This window comes from Acipenser ruthenus, chromosome 18 (assembly GCF_902713425.1).
Source record: "Acipenser ruthenus chromosome 18, fAciRut3.2 maternal haplotype, whole genome shotgun sequence".
In the NCBI taxonomy this organism is placed as follows: Eukaryota; Metazoa; Chordata; class Actinopteri; order Acipenseriformes; family Acipenseridae; genus Acipenser; species Acipenser ruthenus.
In genome coordinates, this window is record NC_081206.1 from 19,472,475 (window position 1) to 19,493,872 (window position 21,398).

General features: G+C 39.4%; 2 protein-coding genes across 5 annotated transcripts in view; one reads left to right on the top strand and one right to left on the bottom strand.

The window, feature by feature from the left end:
* LOC117400535 (serine/threonine-protein kinase PAK 6-like) overlaps positions 1-12,539 on the top strand; it is a 40,756-nt gene extending 28,217 nt beyond the window's left edge. For all 4 annotated transcript variants that reach the window (XM_058991433.1, XM_058991432.1, XM_058991436.1 and 1 more), the window contains 7 exons: positions 650-1,306; positions 1,931-2,473; positions 2,931-3,064; positions 4,865-4,991; positions 5,726-5,851; positions 9,796-9,930; positions 11,376-12,539. In XM_058991433.1, coding sequence (XP_058847416.1) covers positions 650-1,306; positions 1,931-2,473; positions 2,931-3,064; positions 4,865-4,991; positions 5,726-5,851; positions 9,796-9,930; positions 11,376-11,543 — 1,890 coding nt within the window. In that variant the 3' untranslated portion in view covers positions 11,544-12,539. The remainder of the gene's footprint in view (positions 1-649; positions 1,307-1,930; positions 2,474-2,930; positions 3,065-4,864; positions 4,992-5,725; positions 5,852-9,795; positions 9,931-11,375) is intronic.
* A 4,018-nt stretch (positions 12,540-16,557) lies between these two features.
* Positions 16,558-18,988, bottom strand: LOC117425368 (ankyrin repeat domain-containing protein 50-like). Its single transcript, XM_034042252.3, has one exon. The coding sequence runs from the start codon at positions 18,865-18,867 to the stop codon at positions 17,236-17,238; it is 1,632 nt and encodes a 543-aa protein (XP_033898143.1). The 5' UTR covers positions 18,868-18,988; the 3' UTR covers positions 16,558-17,235.
* Between the last annotated feature and the right edge of the window lie 2,410 nt (positions 18,989-21,398).

A 21,398-nucleotide genomic window follows, 5' to 3' on the forward strand; every position in this document is an offset into this window, starting at 1 on the left:
TGTTGTTTTGAATTACTGTATTGTATTTCTCATTTTCAAATAAAAATTTGATCACAAAAAAAATAAAATAATTCTTTCTGGGCATTATAGGGTTCAAAGTAACTAACCGGTGGGAATTTACTTGAGTCGTCACAAATGGGATCACGTGGAGATAGTTGGAGTGAACAGAAAATCGAGGGTTACGAACCGTTAAAGGAAAAACTCAGATCCAATGTGTTGCTACAAAGCTCTTTTCAAAATGGCTGCTAGTGAACTGATGTTGAGATCGGTCCTCTAAATCACTGCAGGAAATGCGATTAAAAAAATAAACATAAGTGCCCTGGCTTTTCTGTTCGCTACCACATCATAGATCGTTATTGCTGTGTTACCTGTTTGACAATGTGGGCAATAATCCTTACACTATCAGTGCACTAGAGCAGCCATTTTGAAAAGACTTTAAAGTTATAAGTGTAAAAAGTTATAGTTTAAATTCTTTAACATTGTTTCTCACCAGTTTTGTAGCATTATTATTATGTTTTCCTTTTACTGAAAGTGGTACAATTTGCACACTGTAGTATACAGCATTTATAACCAGGGACCAACAATGTTCTCTCTTCTAGCTTCTACGATTTTTTTTTTCTTGTTGAAAATTATTAAATCTCTTTTTCAGACCATTGTGCGGGGAAGCATCGTAGGACTAGATGGCTACATCTCAGGGATTATCTCAGACTTGAACAAGATTTCAGTGACCAGTTCCAATTCTTTACGTAAAACAAGTCCCTCAGCAAGGAAGAGGGCCCAGTCTTTGGGCCGACTGGGGGAGGTCAAGGAGGAAGACCGGTACGAGTATCAAGATCTGAGCATGATGGGAAAATATGACTGGCAATTCAGTTGGAAGGACCGATCTCGAGAATTCGAGAGCGAAAGCGGGAGTCCACATCTTTTTCCAAAACAAAATGCTTATCGACCACCCAATGGGTTGCTGACTAGGGCCAAGTCAACTTTTGAGGTGTACAAACCTTCTTTAGTGGACCATAGGCCACCAAGCAGCCTCTATCGAGGTTTGTCCAAACATAATGAGCTTGTGGTCTCCACAGAAAGACTAAACTCTATACAACCTGCTATGGTGAGGAGGGAGAAGCCTGCAAGAAGCAATGTCCCAGAAAAGAGACCCGTTTCCTGCTTTCTCAATCCGGCTAGTCCCTGGCTTGGCGGAAAAAACCAGGCCAGTTCAGGCCCCAGTACCCCAGAGCTGACTCCAAAGGAAAGGCTCTTGAGTAGGACACTGAACAGCCCTGGGAGACCACTGTCTTCATATGACATGAAGGTACAACATTATTTTGCCATTAAGATTTTCCTTTTCATGGATTCTGTAGGGGCACGTATGCACTTTAACCCTAGAAGAGAGATGCAGTCAGCCCTTTTTTAATGGAAGAGGGACAAGCAGTTGTATTGAAATATAGAGATGATTCAGGTGACCTTAGGGCTTTTGACAAAAGGGTTTATTCTTTTACAAGAATTAAACGTGATTTATTTCATTTTGCCTTCAGCATCCAGTGAATAGTGATATATACCCCAAAGACCTGTGGAGGTTTAAAATTAAATGACATAACATATTTATTTGAGAATGTAGCCTGTTCAGTCTGCAGCGAGACTTGATTTATTAAGACTATTCTGTGGTAACTGTTTCTGGTTATATCAGGTTTTCTGCTTATATAAGTAAGTATTGTGAGACAGTCACACAGTAAAACATTGCAGAATCCTGAATATGACTTTATGCTTGTCAAGGGTTTAAATTCTCTAATCTGGTAGGAGCATGGTTATAGAATATAAATGGTCCATACTATTCAGATATAATGAGTTTGAAATGTGTGTTTGGTGGATTTTTCTGTTCAGCTTAGTTAGTAAGTGTGCATGTCTAATGATCTTACTTACATGTTTCTTTTTATAGACAGATGTCAATTTCCGACAACATCTAGATTTTCGTCCAAATGGCACCAGTAGCCCTCTTATTGCTCTGACAAGGACTCATAGGCCAGCTAGACCTGTTTCCAGTTATACCATGAGACATTCTCCAACTGTGGTCCCTAATTATATGGCGACAAATATCTCTCAGAAATCAGCTGGCAGCCCCAAGCCTGCAACCCAGCGGCAGGATAGTCCTTCTCAGGTCCGGCCTTCTCCAACAGGGTCCCCTAATATCAGGCCACCACAGACTAGCTCCCCATTTCTCAGGGCCACACAGAATGGCTCTCCTAGCCCCAAATCACCTCCTCAAGATGCCCCCAAAGTGACGCATGAGCAGTTTAAGGCTGCTCTCAAGATGGTGGTAGACAAGGGGGACCCTAGAACATACCTGGAGAACTTTGTCAAAATTGGGGAAGGTTCTACGGGGATTGTGTGCATCGCTAGGGAAAGACACACCGGACGTCAAGTGGCTGTGAAAATGATGGACCTCCGGAAACAGCAAAGAAGAGAGCTGCTGTTTAATGAGGTAACAAGCTTTGGAAATTACATTCAGCACCTCTGTTCAATGAAGTTACATGCCTTACCAATGACAATTACAGGGTTTTGTCACTTTATTAGGAAGGGGTTACCCTCAGTACTTGCAACCGAACTTGTTACACATTTTACTGATTGATACAGATTTCTCTACCTAGGTTCAACTATGAAAATGTTTCAATTGTTCCTGAGCCAGTGCAGTAGTGTTTTTGATACTGTGTATTAATGGACATCTTTCAGATGTTATAGTCCTCAGCAGCTATCACCAGTTGTTCTTGACTTCCCTGTAAACCAACCAGAAGTTGTAATAATCTGTGGAAGCTGGTCTGGTCATTGTTTTAAACACATTTCTAATTAGTTTAATTCGATTGGACTCTATTTAACTTTAATTAGATTAGACACTATCAATATGGATACCAAAAAAAAAATCTGTTTGGTTTTGCTCTCAGGTTGTTATAATGAGAGACTACCAGCATAGAAATGTAGTGGAGATGTACAAAAGCTACTTGGTGGAAGAAGAACTGTGGGTCATAATGGAATACCTGCAGGGTGGAGCTCTCACCAACATTGTATCTGAAACCAGGTAAGGCTATCGTTTAGTTTGCCATATAATAATGGAACATTATTAGAGTGAAGGCAACACTTTGTTTAATGTCTGGGTATACCCTGAGCTAATACATGATTGTCTGCCTTTATAAATTCAAGCCATCAGTGCAAGGATGTGATAAGTCACACTTTTTAAACTGTTTTTCACATGTTATTAGAAAAACAGAACTGGTGCTACATAGTAATAAGTGTTTCTGACAGGCTGGGGTTATCAGGTTCTTATTCTGACAAGACACCATGAATATTTCCCTGAAGGGGTTGATCCCTCACACATGAAACTTGAGTTCTATATGTAGTGTAGGCAGAGTAAAGCTCAAGATGACATGTACTTACTTGATGGCTTCTGGGGACTCCCCTAAGTCTCACAGAGCGCTGGCTGCTGCAGTAGGGTAGTAGTGTCAAGTTTGCTCATTTTTCCTCTGGGAGGCACATGGCCCTGTGTGGGGAAGACTACATTGTACCTGCTTTATGTGACATGCCATAAATGTGTTCAGCCAACAATAAACAAAATCATTCCTAGACCTGCACAAGGAATTTTAAGTTAATATTGCTATTGAATGCTTTACAGTATGTATCAACTGACATAAAATAATAAAATACAAAAAAGGATTCTATTAACCTTAGAAATCCAATGCCACTTTTTGGGTTAAGGTAACATTTCAAATTTACAATCAGTTAAACTCCCTTGGTTTGTTTTATATTTTAAAATTCTGGTTATTTGTGGCTTGTAACTGTAATGTTTTTTTCTTTGTTAAAATGTTGTCTGCTTCTTGTGCAATATCACTCCTCTATCTTTGGATGCACATGACTCACACTTGTATCATAGCATCACAGGTGGCTGACACATTGCACACTGACTGAAACAGACTGCACTCTGAAGTTTACTTAAAGGTTAAGCAATCAAAAATGTCCACAAATTTGGCCTTCATGTGGGTTGTTCCATAAAGATTATAATATAATTAATTCTGTTGCAACACTGCTAGTATGGATGGTACTGAACTACTACAAGTTGGGGGAAAAGATTTGGTTTCTTACTGGTCTATAAAATAAAACAGCGCAAGTTAACATTTATTACACAAAGATTTACAAATATTATTTTAATACCCTATTTTATAAGAAATTCTTACTTTATTTACTAAAAAAAAAGCACATATTTCTGATCTTAACAATGTATCACCTACTATGCTTGTCGTTTGCAACACTGTATTTAGCACATCTCTAAATCTAGTAACTTTCAGTTTAAAACTTACCATGTCTTTTGCAGTAGTAAGACTCTTGTGGATGGAAATCACTGAATAGTAGATAGGTGGCACAACAGGATAACCCATGAGTTAGGAGCTCTCAACTGTACAACATCAGTCCACATCACAAAACCACAAGACACTCTGCTTGAGTGAAGCACAGGGCTGACTGCAGGGGGTGTTCAGGTCAGGACTGAGGTGTGATCAGAAGCTTGTGTCAGCTGGCATATTGCCTGATTGAAGCCAATGCCATTATACCAGACCTTTCCTGAGCACTAAATTAATTAGTAATGTTGTGACATTCGATTATTACCAGCATAATCAGTGTTTAAAACTACATTACAGTACTGTACAAAATGAAGGAAACACTAATCTTTATCTGTAGTGTATAATGGAGGCGAATCGTGTTGATAAGCCTTTAACATCAAGTTGTTATTTACCAAACGCTGCCAGCAAGCCACTGAGAAAGCTTATTTGTAAAATCAGTGGAAGAAAGCAGGTGAAGTGGTTTCCTGTTTTGTCTTTTGGTTTCGCAGGCTGAATGAGGAGCAGATTGCCACAGTGTGTGAGGCAGTGCTGCAGGCCATGTCCTACCTCCATTCCCAGGGAGTGATCCACCGAGACATCAAGAGTGACTCCATCCTCCTTGCCCTCGATGGACGGGTAAGCAGGACACACAAACACACTCGCTCATGTGACAATCACTGCAGCCTTCGTCAGTCTCTTTTCAAAATGTTTATTTTAAAACTTCATGGAGGTTGTTACTGTACCTTATACACAGACTATATGCAAAATATCAGATTCTTTGGTGATCACTTTTTGGTGGTGCTCTAAATACAGTGACTGCTATAATTAGTATTATTTAGGCCTTGTACACACACAGCCTAAATGCGGTTGTGAGTTCACCTTTTGCTCTTAATACAGTTTGTATACACACACAGTTCAGATGCAAAAGGCAGCGACAACCGCACTAGTTAATCCTGTATGGAACAGGTAGCGAGTGCGGTTACTAATTCAGTTCAGTTACTTAATGTGCAGCAACTATGTGTGTGTATTAAAACTGCACTAAAACAACCGCGGTAGGTGCTCAGTGGGTTTCTGTAATTGTTTATCAGAAATGTCTGTGTGATAAACATGGCCAAAAAAATATATAGGTGCCTGATGAGCCAAGTTGATTTTGTAATATTGATGAATAGTAAATTCATAACAATAGTAAATAGTGCATACATATAATATACTTTTTTTTTTAATCAAGAGTTGCATAAGAGTTGCAAACATTTTATTTTTGGTTTTGTAACAATACAATTATGGAACAATCCGTGTCCCCCAAACACCACAGTGCAACCGCAACTCATTTTTACATCTTCAAACGATTATTAATCTTGCTTTTTTTCCAGATCAAACTATCAGACTTTGGGTTTTGTGCACAGATCAGTAAAGACGTGCCAAAGAGGAAGTCCCTGGTGGGAACCCCATATTGGATGGCACCAGAAGTCATCTCCAAAACACCGTACGGGACAGGGGTAAGCACATGCTGGAAACTGCAGTGAACAAAGGAAAGAGTTAAGAAGTTATGGACATACTGTGTCAACCATCTGTGATATTAACCAGACAACCTCAGGTATCAGGGAGGCTCTTTCACTGTGATGGTTAATGTGCTTGATTAAGAGTCACTGAGTCGCCAGTTCTGTCCATTTCAGATAATAATCGTGTCTTTCTCAACCCTCAAGTTACTTCTTTTGAAACTGAAGTTATGGAAGAGTCACAATCCTAGACATATGAGTTAGGCAATGAGGCATATACCCTAATTTTTGCTTCATAAAGTCGAATGAAACCTGCTGAACAATGTTACGTTAACATATTGACTGACTACATACGTAGTTTTTCTATATACTTTTTTCCATAAACTGACACAAATTAAAAAATGTGGCATTTCAAAATCTAAAATGAAATACTGTACTACTATTATGGCTTCTAGTAGACTTTTGCAACATCATTTTGCAGTTTCTTTGATTACATGATGTTAAATAAAATATCTAAATTATGTTTATATAGTTCATATGATCATCTTATCTCTATTGATTTGTAGATTATTCATGTGTGAAGACAGATTTTGCAATTTCATGTTCACTACAGTTCCAATTTTTTAATTTTTTTAGAATAAAATCGAAATATCCCCACTTAGACGTATACACCTATTGGATATTTATACCCCAATATTTTTTCACCTATTTGGAAATATACTTGGGTTAAACACGCCAAATATCCTGCAGAAACAGGAATACATGATGATTCAGAACACATATTATTGTATAACGAACAGATACAAAATATATCTCATGTAAATTCAGATGGTTTACATTATTCCTTTTACATTAATCCTTCTATTATTATTATGAACCATGCAAAGTCTGACTTTTTTCCCAAGGCAATATTTCTTCTAGTCTCTTCATCAATCTCTTATAGCTCACGGCTTCAAACATAAATTAAAAATGCAATACCGGTTGTGTATAGACTTGTTATTTTCAAAGGATGTCCTACTGAAATAGTTTTTGAAAAAAATGTAACCATATTCATGTAACCATGTCTTTATATTAGCAAGAACCAATACAATCTAGCTCTCATCCAAAATAAGATGGCATTGGCTCTTACTTCTGTGGACTTTGGCTTATATATCGTATATATGTCTATGGCAGGCAATTAGGACGAGGAGCAGACCCTGAACTCCTGTAACAGGCACATAGGTCAGTACAATAAGAACCACTCAGAGTGCTTGTAAACATCATACAGATGTAATGGGATAGTAAAAACCAAAACAAGTCAATGTAAGTGTGGCACGCTGGCTTGCAGTGGTGAGATGTGGTGACGTCACGGATCAGGAAGTAACAGAACCACAACAATGGATGTGCGGGTGAAACTGAATGCAACGGCGTTCAGCTGATTTTATTAATAAACAAAACAAACGATTTGAACAAAACAACAAAAACCAAAGGGCACGAGGGCCAAACGAATAAACAGACAAACAAGTAAGTGTTGTGCTGGCTAATCCAGCACGTTTTAGCAATTGTTTATTTTAAAGTCTCCTCTCTGTACACCCAACCCTGCAGCACGGACAGCTGCAGGTTCTTATACTCTGGTCGAGGGGTTAACTAGCTGTTAATTATCTTATTACCCCCTGCACGCGTTTGGTAAGGATGCGTGACTGTCAGCTAGTTAAATAATCAGTAGCTGATCAGCCAGGCATCCTCACGGGTTTTTAAATATAAATATAAAAAACAATAACAAAAGATGTGGTGCTTTTATGTGCACCGCAAACAAATACAAATAATAATAAATAGGGGTGGGACACTCCGCCACAGTAAGTTACAGTTTAAGTAACCTGGTTTTATAGGGTAAAATCAAGCCAGGAAGCTTTGGCTGTCATATGAGCCAAGAAATATAGACTCAAATCCAGAATAAAAAAAGAAAACAAAAGATAAACGACCACAAAAACAGCAACCATCTCACAAGGGCAACAAAGGACTCTTCAAAGGCCACAGATATACCAGTGATGCACGGCAAGGAAGACAGCTGAGAGCTTGCACTCCACTGCTGTGTGTGCGTCTTGGTTTAACCTTTAACCCACGGAATCTCAGGGACTGACTCCCTGTCACAAAGACGGCCGGAGTGGGTGGCGTCAGACCAGAAGCAGGAAATAAACAGACAGAGAGGTGTGGTTTGGTGAAGCTGAGCGAATGCTTTCGCTCAGCATTTAATAAACAGAACAGAAAATAAAAGGTTTGAACAGACAAAACACAGGGCACGGCACTTGAGGCCAAAATAAATAGACGAACAAAACGGACTAGACAGACAAACAAACACGGTGAGCAGAAAACACTATTTACTTTTACAATTCACAATTACCTCCGTCTCCAATCCCGTTCTCCACTCACCGAACACCCAACCCTGACTGAAAGAAACGTGCATCTATATATACTGTTGTGCTGGGATTCAATTACTAATTAATTATTCACTTGAATCCCAGCACGTGAATTAATTCTGTGCAACCCCGTGCTCACATATTACATTTAACCAGCACGTGAAGTGATTTGTGCCCTCCTCGTGCCTAAATACAAATCTACCTTTTTAAATCACACGTGAAACACAGACCCGTTTATATCCCGTGTACCAATCTATACACCAACATTAACACATGCACGCAACATACAACACATAATATGCACACAGGGGCGGGGCACATTGCCACACTCCCCCAACAATAAAATATTATTTTGACACCACAAGGACCTTTGACCCTTCAAAAACAATGGTTCTCTGTCTGACCTCAAAGCGATCCTATTTGTCAATCTTACAGCTGAAAACAGAACATACAATAAGTTTCTAACAATAGCCCCAATAAACACCCAGTTTGGACTGTAGCAGCCTTGGTCTCAACTGGTTTAAACTGTGACATACACACACACCCTCCATCTATGGGGTAATTAGTGGTAAAGTAGTGGTGACTCCTCTGTTCTCTGCAACAATAAAACTGTTCTTATATTTTTGTAAATAGATATAATAAGTGCTGCTATTCCCAAATTCAGAAATTGCTTAGTTCCTTCACTTGCTGCCACCACAGATATTTTGAATGGCATTTAAATTCAATGTAGCATGCTTTTTCAAGGTTTTATGTGCATTTTTTTTTCCAAATGTAAAATAAAATGGTTAATGTTTCCAAACTAGTAAAAAGCAAATTGGCAGTTTTAACTTGAGGACTCAACTGTGCAACTTAGTTGTTTGTAATTAGTTTTGAAATATTAAAGGACCATGAAAAACCAGTATGTCTTAAAACATTATTAGAGATAATCATGTTTCTACAGTTGTTATCTACAATTGACAATTCTAAGCCAGTTCCACAGGAAGGATTTGCAGGGTGTTAGCTGTGTGTGTTGCTAGCAGTGACCGGACTCAGAGAAGTTCTGCAGCTGGTAGCACAATGATCACAGAAACATAGCACGACATTCTAGAACAATTGAGATGTTTAGTACCAGCACTGGCATTTTCTGATCAATACCTTGTTTCCTGGATATCACTGCAGTGGTAGTTAGTGTTATCTGAGATGTGACTCAGACACAAAACTGTTCGTAGTTCAGAATATTGCCTTTTCTCTGTGATTTTGGGTTCTCTTTCTGTATAACAAAATGATTGTTTCAATCTCAGATTCAATCTCGTGTTCTAATAAAGACTCAAAGTTCCATCTGCAGGGGCTGTCCAGTAAATATGAACCGTTTCACTGCCACTCTATTTTAAGCTCTAGTCAGATCAGTTGTACAGTTCACTTGCATTTTCACATATCCGTTTTACTTCATGTTTACAAACCATTTGATCAGAGATTCCATACCCGTTACATTACACCCACAAACAATAGTTCATAATCATTTCTTGAAAATACCATGATAACCAACGCAGTCCCTGTTGTTGGGTCCAGGTGGATATCTGGTCTCTGGGGATCATGGTGGTGGAGATGGTGGATGGAGAGCCTCCCTATTTCAGTGATGATCCAGTGCAGGCCATGAAGCGCCTTCGAGACCAGCCCCCTCCCACAGTGAAGAACACACACATGGTGAGCATCCAGCCTTTTTAATCAGACCACACAGACCAAATATCCTCTGTCCTTTAAATTACCTTCAAAATCATTTCTTACTGGATTGAGCAACCACATCACTTTAATGAAAATATTTTCGCAGCCTTGCAAGATAGGGTTGTGCTGATAAGAGCTAAGAAAATGAATGAACTGGCCAAAGTTCCATTTGTTGAAAGAATATTCTCTGATGTTTAGTAGGAAAACATTTTACAACAGGAATAGCATCAGCACCTCAAGCACAAAAACTATATTCCTATTTGTTCCTAATAAAATGATTTACTTGCATCAATTTAGGTTACCTGAAATCTAATTTGGTCCTGACTAGTCTTAAATTACATTTCTAAGTATGATGAAAGCAAATGTCTTGTCAAAAGTGTATGTATTTATTTATTTTTTAATACATTTTGAAAGGCATAAAACAAATTCTGTCTATTCTCCACATTGATCAAATATTGTTTACTGTTGATAAGGTATAGTGAAACTTTACATGATTTAAACTTCTGTGTATATATATATATATATATATATATATATATATATATATATATATATATATACACACACACCCACCCCTCGTTATATCGGCCCTCGCTATACTGCGGATTTGGACATATCGCGGTACTGAAGTTGGCGCCCCATTTTTACAGTCTAACTGCGCATGTCTTAGCTGCAATATACATAGTCAATTTCACTTAGAATTACTGTTTGTTTTATTTTGTACTGCACACCACAAACAAAAATATACAAAACAATTAAAAACAAAACATTAATATTGTACTGTTATCATATACACATGCATTGCAAAATAACACAAAGCAAATTAAATATCTACTTGCTGAAGCGGTTTTTATTTTAGCCAACGAGGTGTTCACTTGTGGCAGCAACGCACTTGCAAAAGTCATAGGGCAGTGACGTCAGCTCCCTAGCAACAAGCCTCCTATGTTGGGAATGGATTCTTTCAATGCAGTGGGTTTGTGCATTTGAGAAAGGAGAGGAAGACTCATGAAATTAATTGGGGACTTTACGCTGATGAGAAGCAATTACACTCTGCAGTACGAATTAAAACGGTGTGCTGCTTTTTATGCGAAAAATGAGAAAAAGTGGGGTTGCGTAGAGGATTATGTTGGACCCTGATGCCGCCGATAAAACAAGGGAGTGATTGTGCAGTATTTGTTAGCCTATTTGTTTTTCTTCGGGTCTCTCGCTATATATATATGGGTCTCTCGCTGTGTATATATATATATATATATATATATATATATATATATATATATATATATATATATATATATAGACACACACACACACACACACATTAGAACAAGTAAAAAAAAAAAACCTAGTGTAACTAGATTTTAGTTTACTGGAAAATGACTTGTGATACAGTAGAGTATTTTGTAACCTAATTTTCTTTAACGTTGCAGGCCTCGCCGGTTCTTAAGGATTTCCTGGGTCGGATGCTGACCCGCGATCCATTGCAGAGAGCGACCGCCATGGACCTCCTGGAACACCCATTCCTGCTCCAGACAGGAACCTCACGCTGCCTCATCCCCCTTATTGAGAAGTACCGTAAACGCATGTCAACCTGCTGATAAAAGGGAGAAGCTCCCCTCACCAGCAGTCACTACAGGGGCAAGTTTGCTGCCTTCTGTAGTTACAGGGGCAAGATTGAAGCTCTCTCTGATATTGCCAGACACCCCAAAGTCTTGCTGAGCCAATGTCAAGGACAAGCAGACAGATAGAGAAAGAGAGCAAATGGCACTTGTAGCAACATTACTCTTGACAGCTTCAACCAAGAAGGCAGAATTTATTTAGAAAAATACCATGGGTGATATACTTGGAGTACTATTAATTGCAAGTCTTATTAAATCATGCTGTGCTGCTGTGCTAGGAGTCTTTGAGGAGGCATAAGGAATGGTGCTAATCCCAGGATTACTGCTTCCACTACAGCAAATATCACCTCATAAACTGACATGGGGAATCCAAGTGGTTATCTGCAATATTGAGCACCTCGAGTTAAGCAAAGAGATCTTTACAGGGCGGGCGTGAAGCTGGGAAATGGACATTGCAGGAACAAGCTCTCCCTGCCTGTGGAAAAAAACACTGCTGCTTTCTGGGGCATTGACATTCACAGTATCCAGTATCTAGTTTCTGTTTATCCCCACTTAGAGCATCTCAAAGCACTTTACTGGTGTATTACAGTTCTGGACAAAGTCCAGTGGCTGCAGTTAGGCAGAATCAAATGCCGGTTGTGATTGCGTTTTTAGGGATGTGCACCACAACTCTCAATTCAATTCTCATTTCAAATAGTTTTGAGAGATCAAGACAGCCAGTGTCCTGCATAGGGCAGCAGTGTGGAGTAGTGGTTAGGGTTCTGGACTCTTGACCGGAGGTTCGTGGGTTCAATCCCAGGTGGGGGACACTGCTGCTTTACTCTTGAGCAAGGTACTTTACCTAGATTGCTCCAGTAAAAACCGAACTGTATAAAAGGGTAATTGTATGTAAAAATAATGTGTTATCTTGTAACAATTGTAAGTCGCCCTGGATAAGGGTGTCAGCTAAGAAATAAATAATAATAATAATAAGGATGCTTACTCTAAGATCCATAGGCTTCTTCCCAACAAGTATTAAGACAGTATTGAAAGGCAGTGAAGGTTCTTCAGCTACTAAGCTTAATTATTGAGCATCCCCCCTATTTTGTCCTACATGTACCTACAGTACAGTCCTGCATTGACTTAGAAACCAGTGTTAAACTGAATGGACTGAAGTGTTGCTCTGATGAAATTATACAACGGTATCCAGGAGGGATGCTGCAGAAGGCTGGAGCTCTACTGAAAATGTATATCTTTACTACACTTACCAAATAATTTTCACAGGCATTTCAAAGGTTCTGCACTAAGGGGCAATGGTAACACAAAGGCAGCTACAATTATATGAGCCATTGGTTGACTATTACCAAAGTGTCCAGAGTTTCATATTTTTACATCACAACGATACTGTATACATGTACAATACACTCTGGTAATCCACTGCAGTACCATGGCACCATATCAGAGCTGCTGTGTTAGTCCTAGATCCATTGTGTTGACATTGTTGATAACGTGGTTGGCCAGGGTTTTCTTCAGGGTCATTATATTGGTATTATAAAGTCATTCTAATAGTATTTTTTTAACAGTAAGAATAAACCAATTGGATTTCCAGGCATGCAGGTTTTAGGGTTAATCTACAGCATATATACAGTATATATATATATATATATATATAAATATATATTACATTAACAGATACCATGTTAGATGTTGGTTGGCCATGTATTACCCCCTGCTTGGGTTGAAAATTATGTCTGCATGTTTCACTTCTTGTTTTGCAACTTGGTATGGACATTCCTTAATGTCTTTTCTTAATCATGGTGATTTACTTTCAAATGAGTCCTGACCTCTGAATGGTTAAGCTAATGAAAGCAATATATTTTGCCCAAATGTGACTTGCATGATCGTTTTTTACAATGTTATTCCACATACTTTCTATGTATGCCACAGTGACCTGCTTTTTTGAGATATTGCCATTGTCTGAGCCTTTAAAGACTATTCTTTGGGAACCTGCGCAGGTCCGGTTGTTAAGAAATAATATTCCTTCTCTCTACTGACACCAGTAATGTGCAATTTATAGCTTTGGTGGGGAATATGTACAGTATGGGGTCAATTGAATTGATCTAAACAGTGACTAATCTAAATAACAGCCACTGTTTAAATAGTCAAATAGGATCAAACCTGGCATTGTACTTAAAACACAAAAATACACTAAAGAGAAATTCTCTGGACAATTTCTTACAGTTATTTGAACAGTGACAGTATTTGATCCACCATGCATTTAGGTCAATCGAATAGAGATCAATTGTGTTGAATGTTGCAAACATACCTTGGGCCAGATTCTCAAAGCTTTTTACTTCAAATTGTTAAAGGGATACTTTATATCTACATTTTGCTAATACAGTATGTTATTTTATTTTTTTTGCCTTTTTAATATCCTATTATGTGTGTTCTGTATAAATCGCCTTTGTTGTTCAGATAATTTCCAAAGATTACTAAAATAAGATTACAAACTATCAATTAAGACTACTAAGCTCTTGAATAACGATGGCTCAGTTGTTTATTTCAGGGTTAGTACATTTATTGGGTGCATTTTTTCTTTTAGAATAAAGTAAAAAGCTTTGAGAATCAAGGCTCCTGCATTTCTAAAGTTCTCCTAATGTTCACAAGGACTTTTAAGGGTGAATTTTGAATAGCCTGCAGTCTGAAACTCTTAGGAATTCCTTCTGCCCGTGTGTTGCCTCAGCCCAGCAGTAGTGATACACAGCAGAGAAAAGCAGCAGACCTGCCTGCTTACCCACCACACTAATATTGCACTTTACATTATACACAGCCTCTACTGTATTTCAAGGTAATGTTTAACCAGCTAGAGAACATGCTGAAGATAAATGGTCAGCAAATGAAAAATGTGATATCTGTTTTGTTTCTGTTATACTTATTTCTGATTTTTGTATTGGAAATAAAATTACAATTGTATTTAAAGCAAAATGTCTGATTGCAGGTCATTTAAAAAATAAATAATTCCCACCTGTCATATAAAGTGGACATTAGCCGAGTGACCAGCATGGTTGGTCCTGTCCAGCTTTAGTCCAAGCCTCTTGAAAGCTCTGATGAGAAATTCCAGAACTTGGCTGTGTCCGGAGCAGGCTGCATACATCAGGGCGCTGTTTCCCCAGGCGTCTTGGATCTCAGGGTCGGCATTAAACTGCACCAACATTATTTTAATAATCTGACCTGTTGCAGATCTTAATACAGCCTCAAGCTCATTAACCTACTTTACCCCTTTCCACTGTTTTTTTTTTTTTAATTTTTTTTATTGTATTAATAATGTTAATAAACATATTTATAATTCAACTCAGGGGGAAATTAATATATTAATGTATTAACTGATAAGATCATTAAAATAGACCCCAGTGAGGGAAGACCAGACGTTTCACAAAACAGACAAATTCAGAAACCTTATTTAAGTGTGAAATAATCAAGGTGATAATGAATTTATCTTCAGAAAGTATTTGGTTTCTACATTCCCCACCCGACCCCCACATTGCCCATGTGCAGCATAGTGTAAAGCCCATGAAACAGGAGGCAACTTTCAGGCAATGTTTTCTCTTTTTGCAAGCAACTGCTTGAAGAATCCATTGGCTGGTGTGGAACCAAAGTCAGAAGAACATCTCTGGGAGCACCATGACCGGAAACTATAACAATGTGTGACCATCTGGAACCTCATCTCCCTCAAGAACCCGTTGAGGTGTCTCAGGTCTAGGATGGAGTGAAGGTCACTGTCCTTTTTTGGCACCAAGAAATACCTCGAGTAGAACCCCTCTCTTAGAGAGGTGTGTTTTATGAGAAGGACGACTTGTTTTTAAAGTAGTATTTCTACCTCTTGTTTGAGGGCCAAGACCTGGAGAGGGTCGTTCACGGATGTGACCATGATCCTTCAAAAGGGAGGAGGTCCTGAGTGGAATTGCAGTGCGTAGCCGGTGTGTATGGTGGCGGGCACCCAGGAGTCTGAGGTGCAATTGCGCCAGTAGTGCAGATGGTGTTGTGTGAATGGGTGGGTCTGAAGCCACAAGCCTTCAGGGCTCCTGCTGGGGCCGCTGAGGCTGTGGCGGAGGCTGCCTTGGAGGGACGGTTCCTCTGGAAATGTCTCCCTGGGCGCTGATGCGCTGGGGCCCCACGTCCAGTGTATCCCCGTCCTTGCTGATGGCCCCTTGTGTTCGCTGCCATGGAGGCCTGGAGCCGGTGCCTGAGGTCACCCCGTGGTGCCGTAGGGATCGAGATAGTCTGGGTTACCGTGGTAACTGCCGGACGCCTTCACCTTCCCCGTGGCGAGGCATGGGAGGGGTGCATCGCAGCCACCTGCCGGGACGCCTCTCGCTCTCTATGATTTCCTCTACCGCTATTCCAAAGGTGTAGCCAGGGGAGATAGGCGCATCTAGTAATGCGGACTTGTCCACATCAGGGACCTTCTGCCTGAGACAGCCAAAGCTGTCTGCGCGCCACCACCAAGCCTTCCAGGCTTGCCCTTGGAAGCCCGAGACTGCACGTATCTGAAGCAAGCGGTTTGAGAAGGGTAACAAAACAACATGCCGTCCAGGTATGTCGTCAAACGGCCTCCTGTGTTTGCAAGGCGTGTCACCTGCACTTCAGCAACATAGGCCTTTTTCAGGTGGGCTTCCGTGACCCTGCATATATATATACACACACACACACACACACACACACACATCATAATATAAACAGTCAAATTACACTTTGGTAGGTTATATGATTGTATTGGTTTATAATAATAATGTATATGTTTGTTTGTTTGTTTGCAAATATAGTGTCCTCAAAGGTAGCATAACATAATTTGTTTGGTCCTGTATGAATATTACTATGCAGGCTATGTTATGTTTTCCATTATTTTAAGATGCATGCAAAATGAATGTGTTATACAGTTAAGCCATCTATTGTAGCCTATTATCGGATTGACAACATTGAAAAGACTCAGAATACCTGCCATTCACATGTTTTATTCTTTTATTTTTTTTTATTATTATCATTTTATTTTAAAGATACAGGACATTGACAACAGAAAACAATGTTCTTGCTGTACAGTTGGTGTGCTTGTAAGTCTAAAGGCTAAACAGAACTTAAAAGGTTACCCTTTATTATCAAAACACAAATGACTGTACAAGAGCATTTCATTTACCAAAGTAAGACAAACGTGTTTGATACACACTGTATCAATTTGAAAAGTATACGTCATATTACAGAAGTGGAGAGTGGCATTGGCTGTGACAGCTTTGTTGTGAAGTAACATTTTTAGAATGGACCTAATTTTAAACACAGGTCGGCTGACTTTTTACAATTAAAAGTCTTTTTAGCATGAATATTATTTGTAGACGATTCACATAACCTATTTGCATAACCCAAAAATGCTATTGCAAAATGTATTTGTACAAATATGTTTAAAATACAGCGTAGTGTATATTTATATTTCAAAAAGCTTCATTCTCTGATTTTAGTAGCTACATCTCAGTTTGTACTATGGATACCTGGATACCGGAATATTACAGTTCCCATCTACATTCGAGTATCCCACATACAATATCCAAGTTACAAAAAGGCATCCCCGCCTTTCTTCAAGGCTTTTTGCTACAGTAAAATTAATTTTCAACATATCCTGTTGTGTATAACATTAGTTATATTATTATACATAATAGACCACGTTGGCTCCGTTGTTTTCAAACTCACATTTAACCCCGCTGATGCTGTCAATGCTGGCCTGATTGTTGACTTTCTGGTGCGTTTTGGAAAGTGGATAGGTCTCCGATCTAGACATCTTCCCTCTCCCGGACTCAGAGTCAGACGGAAACTCTTTTACCAGTCTCAGAAACTCAGGGGCGGTTAACCTCCGAAGTAACCGGGTCCCCAACGTAGAAATCCCCGCAGGGCGAGGTAGGATATTCTCTTGCGAGAGCTCCTCTCTCTGCGCAATAAGCTTATCAGGGCGCCCGTAGTAGGGGAGACTGAACCTCTTTTGATACTGACCGGAGCGCGCTAACCTTTCATTAATATCACTGGCTTCACTGTCATCCGAGTTTAGACTATCGACTACTGCCCTTTGGCTGTCATTTTGGTATTCAAACGACTGTTCAGAAACTGTACGATTTAGGGGTGTGCTATTAATAGTAACACGTTTGTCTGTGTCCTTAATCAAAGGGCATGTAATTCCTTGGTCCTGCCTGTTTGAGAATACTGCTTGTTCGAGCTGTTGTGACCCTCGCTTAACTCTGTGATGGGCATCACTTACAAATGAGCCAACTTTCTCGTTGGTAAACGAGGTTGACTTAACCCTAAAACTGAAAGTCTCAAGAGCACCTTGCTGATCAGTACTCTCTTTGTGCTCTTCTTCATTTGGGCTATCTGTGGTGCTTTCCAGTGTTTTATTTGCTCTTGTGTTCTTTAATCTACAGTTCTGCATCTGTTTTGCTGTGAACAAGATTCCAGATTTTGTGTCTTGGCCGTCCTTGTGGTGCAGCACATGTTTCAGATGACTTATAAAAGGTTGATGCTGACATTTTCTATCTGGGGACTGGTTTTGAGCTTTAACTCGTTTCCTCAGTCCGATGCTATCTCCCACTCTCAGTTGCTTTTGAAAAAGAGTCGGGAGGTGGTCTTCGCATTTATCCTGAAACTGTTTTGTGAACCTTTCAAGCACTTGCTTCGGCGGCCGGGTTGGGTTCCGTGGTTCTCCCAGCTCTTTACTTTTCATGTCCAACAGCTGGTCTTCTGACCCTGGGCACTTGTTTCCTGGGATGTTCAATGCATGTACACACTGGCTGTGGCCAAAAAGATTGGCCATTTGGATAGCCGAGTGACCAGCATGGTTGGTCCTGTCCAGCTTTAGTCCAAGCCTCTTGAAAGCTCTGATGAGAAATTCCAGAACTTGGCTGTGTCCGGAGCAGGCTGCATACATCAGGGCGCTGTTTCCCCAGGCGTCTTGGATCTCAGGGTCGGCATTAAACTGCACCAACAGCTTCACCACATCAAGGTGCCCCAGTTCACAAGCCAAGCTTAGTGCTGTCCTTCCCTGGCCCTCCTGGCAGTTCACATCAGCCCCCTTCTCCAGAAGCAGCCTTGTGAATTTCATTCTCAACCCTGGATCTGGCAGAGAAATGGCAAACATTAGTGGGGTTTTGCCGTTCTCTGTCTTGGAGTTGATAATCCTTCCATCCAGAGCATCAAGGACAAAGCGTGCCAAGTGGACCTTGCCGCTGTTCATGGCATCAAGGAAAGTCTTGGTCCCGGAATCTTGACCGAGATCTTTGGGTCTCAGCATGATTAACTTCTCCGCTTTTCTGTATCTGAGCAAACACTTCACTTCACGTTGCTTCTGTCTAGTCTCTGTGTGGAGGTTGAGACAGCAGAGTCTCTTTGTATTTTCTATCCTCGTGCCTGTGTGGGGCTTGCAGCTATGAATGAAACTAAGCTAAGACGTGCCTGGTTTTTATACCTTCTTATTCATCCAGCCTGCGTTACCAAGGAAACAGTCTTCTGAGGTTTGTGATGCTGTAGGAACATCCATTCACAATTTCTTCTACAGGCTGTGCATAGAGGCAGGCATGCTGTTTGTGACTAAGTAATTACACAGGGAAAGGCAAAGTCTGTTTCTTTGTACATACAGAGGATAGCATGTAGGACTAGTTCTGAAACTGATTTGTGGTAATAGTTGTTAGCTTTGCTCTTTCTAGCTGTTAACACATCTATATACTAAAATCTGTGAGATTTACATGTGCACCAAATGCAGTGTAATTGTTATCATCATTTGCATACTAGTCTTATAATCCTTGCCTCTGATATTTATAAGTAAGTGCTCATCTTGAGTAGGACAGTTTTCATTTTACTGTATGACCATTGATATGTATAACAAGTGACTTATTCTGTACTCTGGGTGTTGTAATTCATTACTGTACCATAATACTCAATTACACACTTATCGTGTGTTATTTCTATCTTTGTCAGGATAGGAGTGTGTATGTTATTGACTTACCTTGTTAAATCTTGTTGACGTCTGAACATTTGTTGTGTGTTTTCTGTGGCAGACACCTGTGCTCCTGGTTAACTACTGGAGGTGTATTTGTTGGAACAGGAATACTGGAACAAACAACATCATACACTTGGGATAAGCTATTGCCTAGCAATAATAATCCAGCTGAGTTTGTTATTGTTTAAATGGCACAATGATGACTGTATTTGCCTTTAACCTGTTTTAGTTATACATTGTTGTATTGGGTTGACTGCTCAGGCAGGCTACCACAAAAGCAAACCTGAAATGTAATTACAGGTGCAAAACACTAGGTTATCCCATTTAAAATATATTGCATTTTGAACAGAATTTCTATGCATCTATTATATCACATGTCCCCTTAAATACATATAATACACATAACATTATCTGTTACCAATACAATTATTTTAAAAGTTAGCATTAACCCTAAATTATATATTTTTAACATAACCTCCACCTCTACCTGCTTTTTGTGCACTATTAGGCTCGTCCCTGCCTCAACTGAGCTAAATGTTATCCCAGGGTGCGTGCCTGCTCCTTAAACAATAATAACTTCTACTTGGAAAGAAAAATACAACCGAGGAACTATTAATAGGGAAGGGCATCCCCTTACACCCAGTCATGAGGTTGTTGTTGTTTTTTTATGATTTGTTGATTGTGATCAGGTGCCAGCAATTAAAGAAATCCACGTAAATGCAAAATCACTAACTAGCTAGATGTTTTTCCCTGTAATGGTCGCCTTGAGATTTGTCATTGTTTGAGTAACTCGCATAATAAACCGATTCTTGTAACTGATAATTGTTGAATATGTGGGTAACTCTTTATAATAAGTGTCTGTAATTCAAATGTACTTTACATATGAAACAGCATATGAATAGACACATTTTTAACACCAAAATGAGAAACTGAATGTATGCCTACTTCATATTAATTACTGTAATATCTGGCAATGTTTTTGTCATTCTCTATTTCGGTTTGTTAATAGAAATGATGCAACATTAAAAATCTGGCTTTAATGACATTCCTAAACGAACAGATTCAAAGAGTCCATCAAGAGATGTTATGTATTTATTTATTACTGGTAAAACAGTCCTAGTAATCTCTGCAGTCATTGTTTCTGTTTATACATTCAAGTCACAGCCAGCGAATGAGTCTGCCGTCGCAGTCTGACATTTTTCTGTGTCCCAGAGGGATTTTACTTTGGTTCTAGATCCATGAACACATAATTCCTGGATTTATCTCTCACACAGTTCCAGGAATTGCCTGTCAGTCTGTCACTTACTGCTATTGTTATACCTGCCATGGAATTCACACTGATAGACCGTATCAAAACAAGTGTGCTAATGTGTGTCTGAATGTCTGAGGTAATTGTGCACCAATACTACCGTATGATAGAAAATACTAAATCAATAAATCTGCTATTTAAACACAAGCGATCAAGGTCCAGGCCATTTTCTGGGATTAATGACCAACTGTATTAACTGTGTTTGTTTCTGAACTGGAAGCTTTGGATGTTGTCTAGAATTTGTAGAGAATTATTGATTTGTACAGTAACCAGCAAGATTTATTATTGGTTTAGTTTCTGTCAGGAGCACAGTATTATAAATACATGCATTTCCATTATGGAATAAGGTAGAAATAGGGAATTAAAACCTGCCATTTTCCTTACTCAGAAGATTTCTCACGCTGACATATTTTTTATAATGTGAACGTTAGGAACATCTAATGGACATCACATGTGACTCAAATAAATGGAAACAACACCTTATAATCTCATTGGGTTTTAGCAAAATAAAAATATT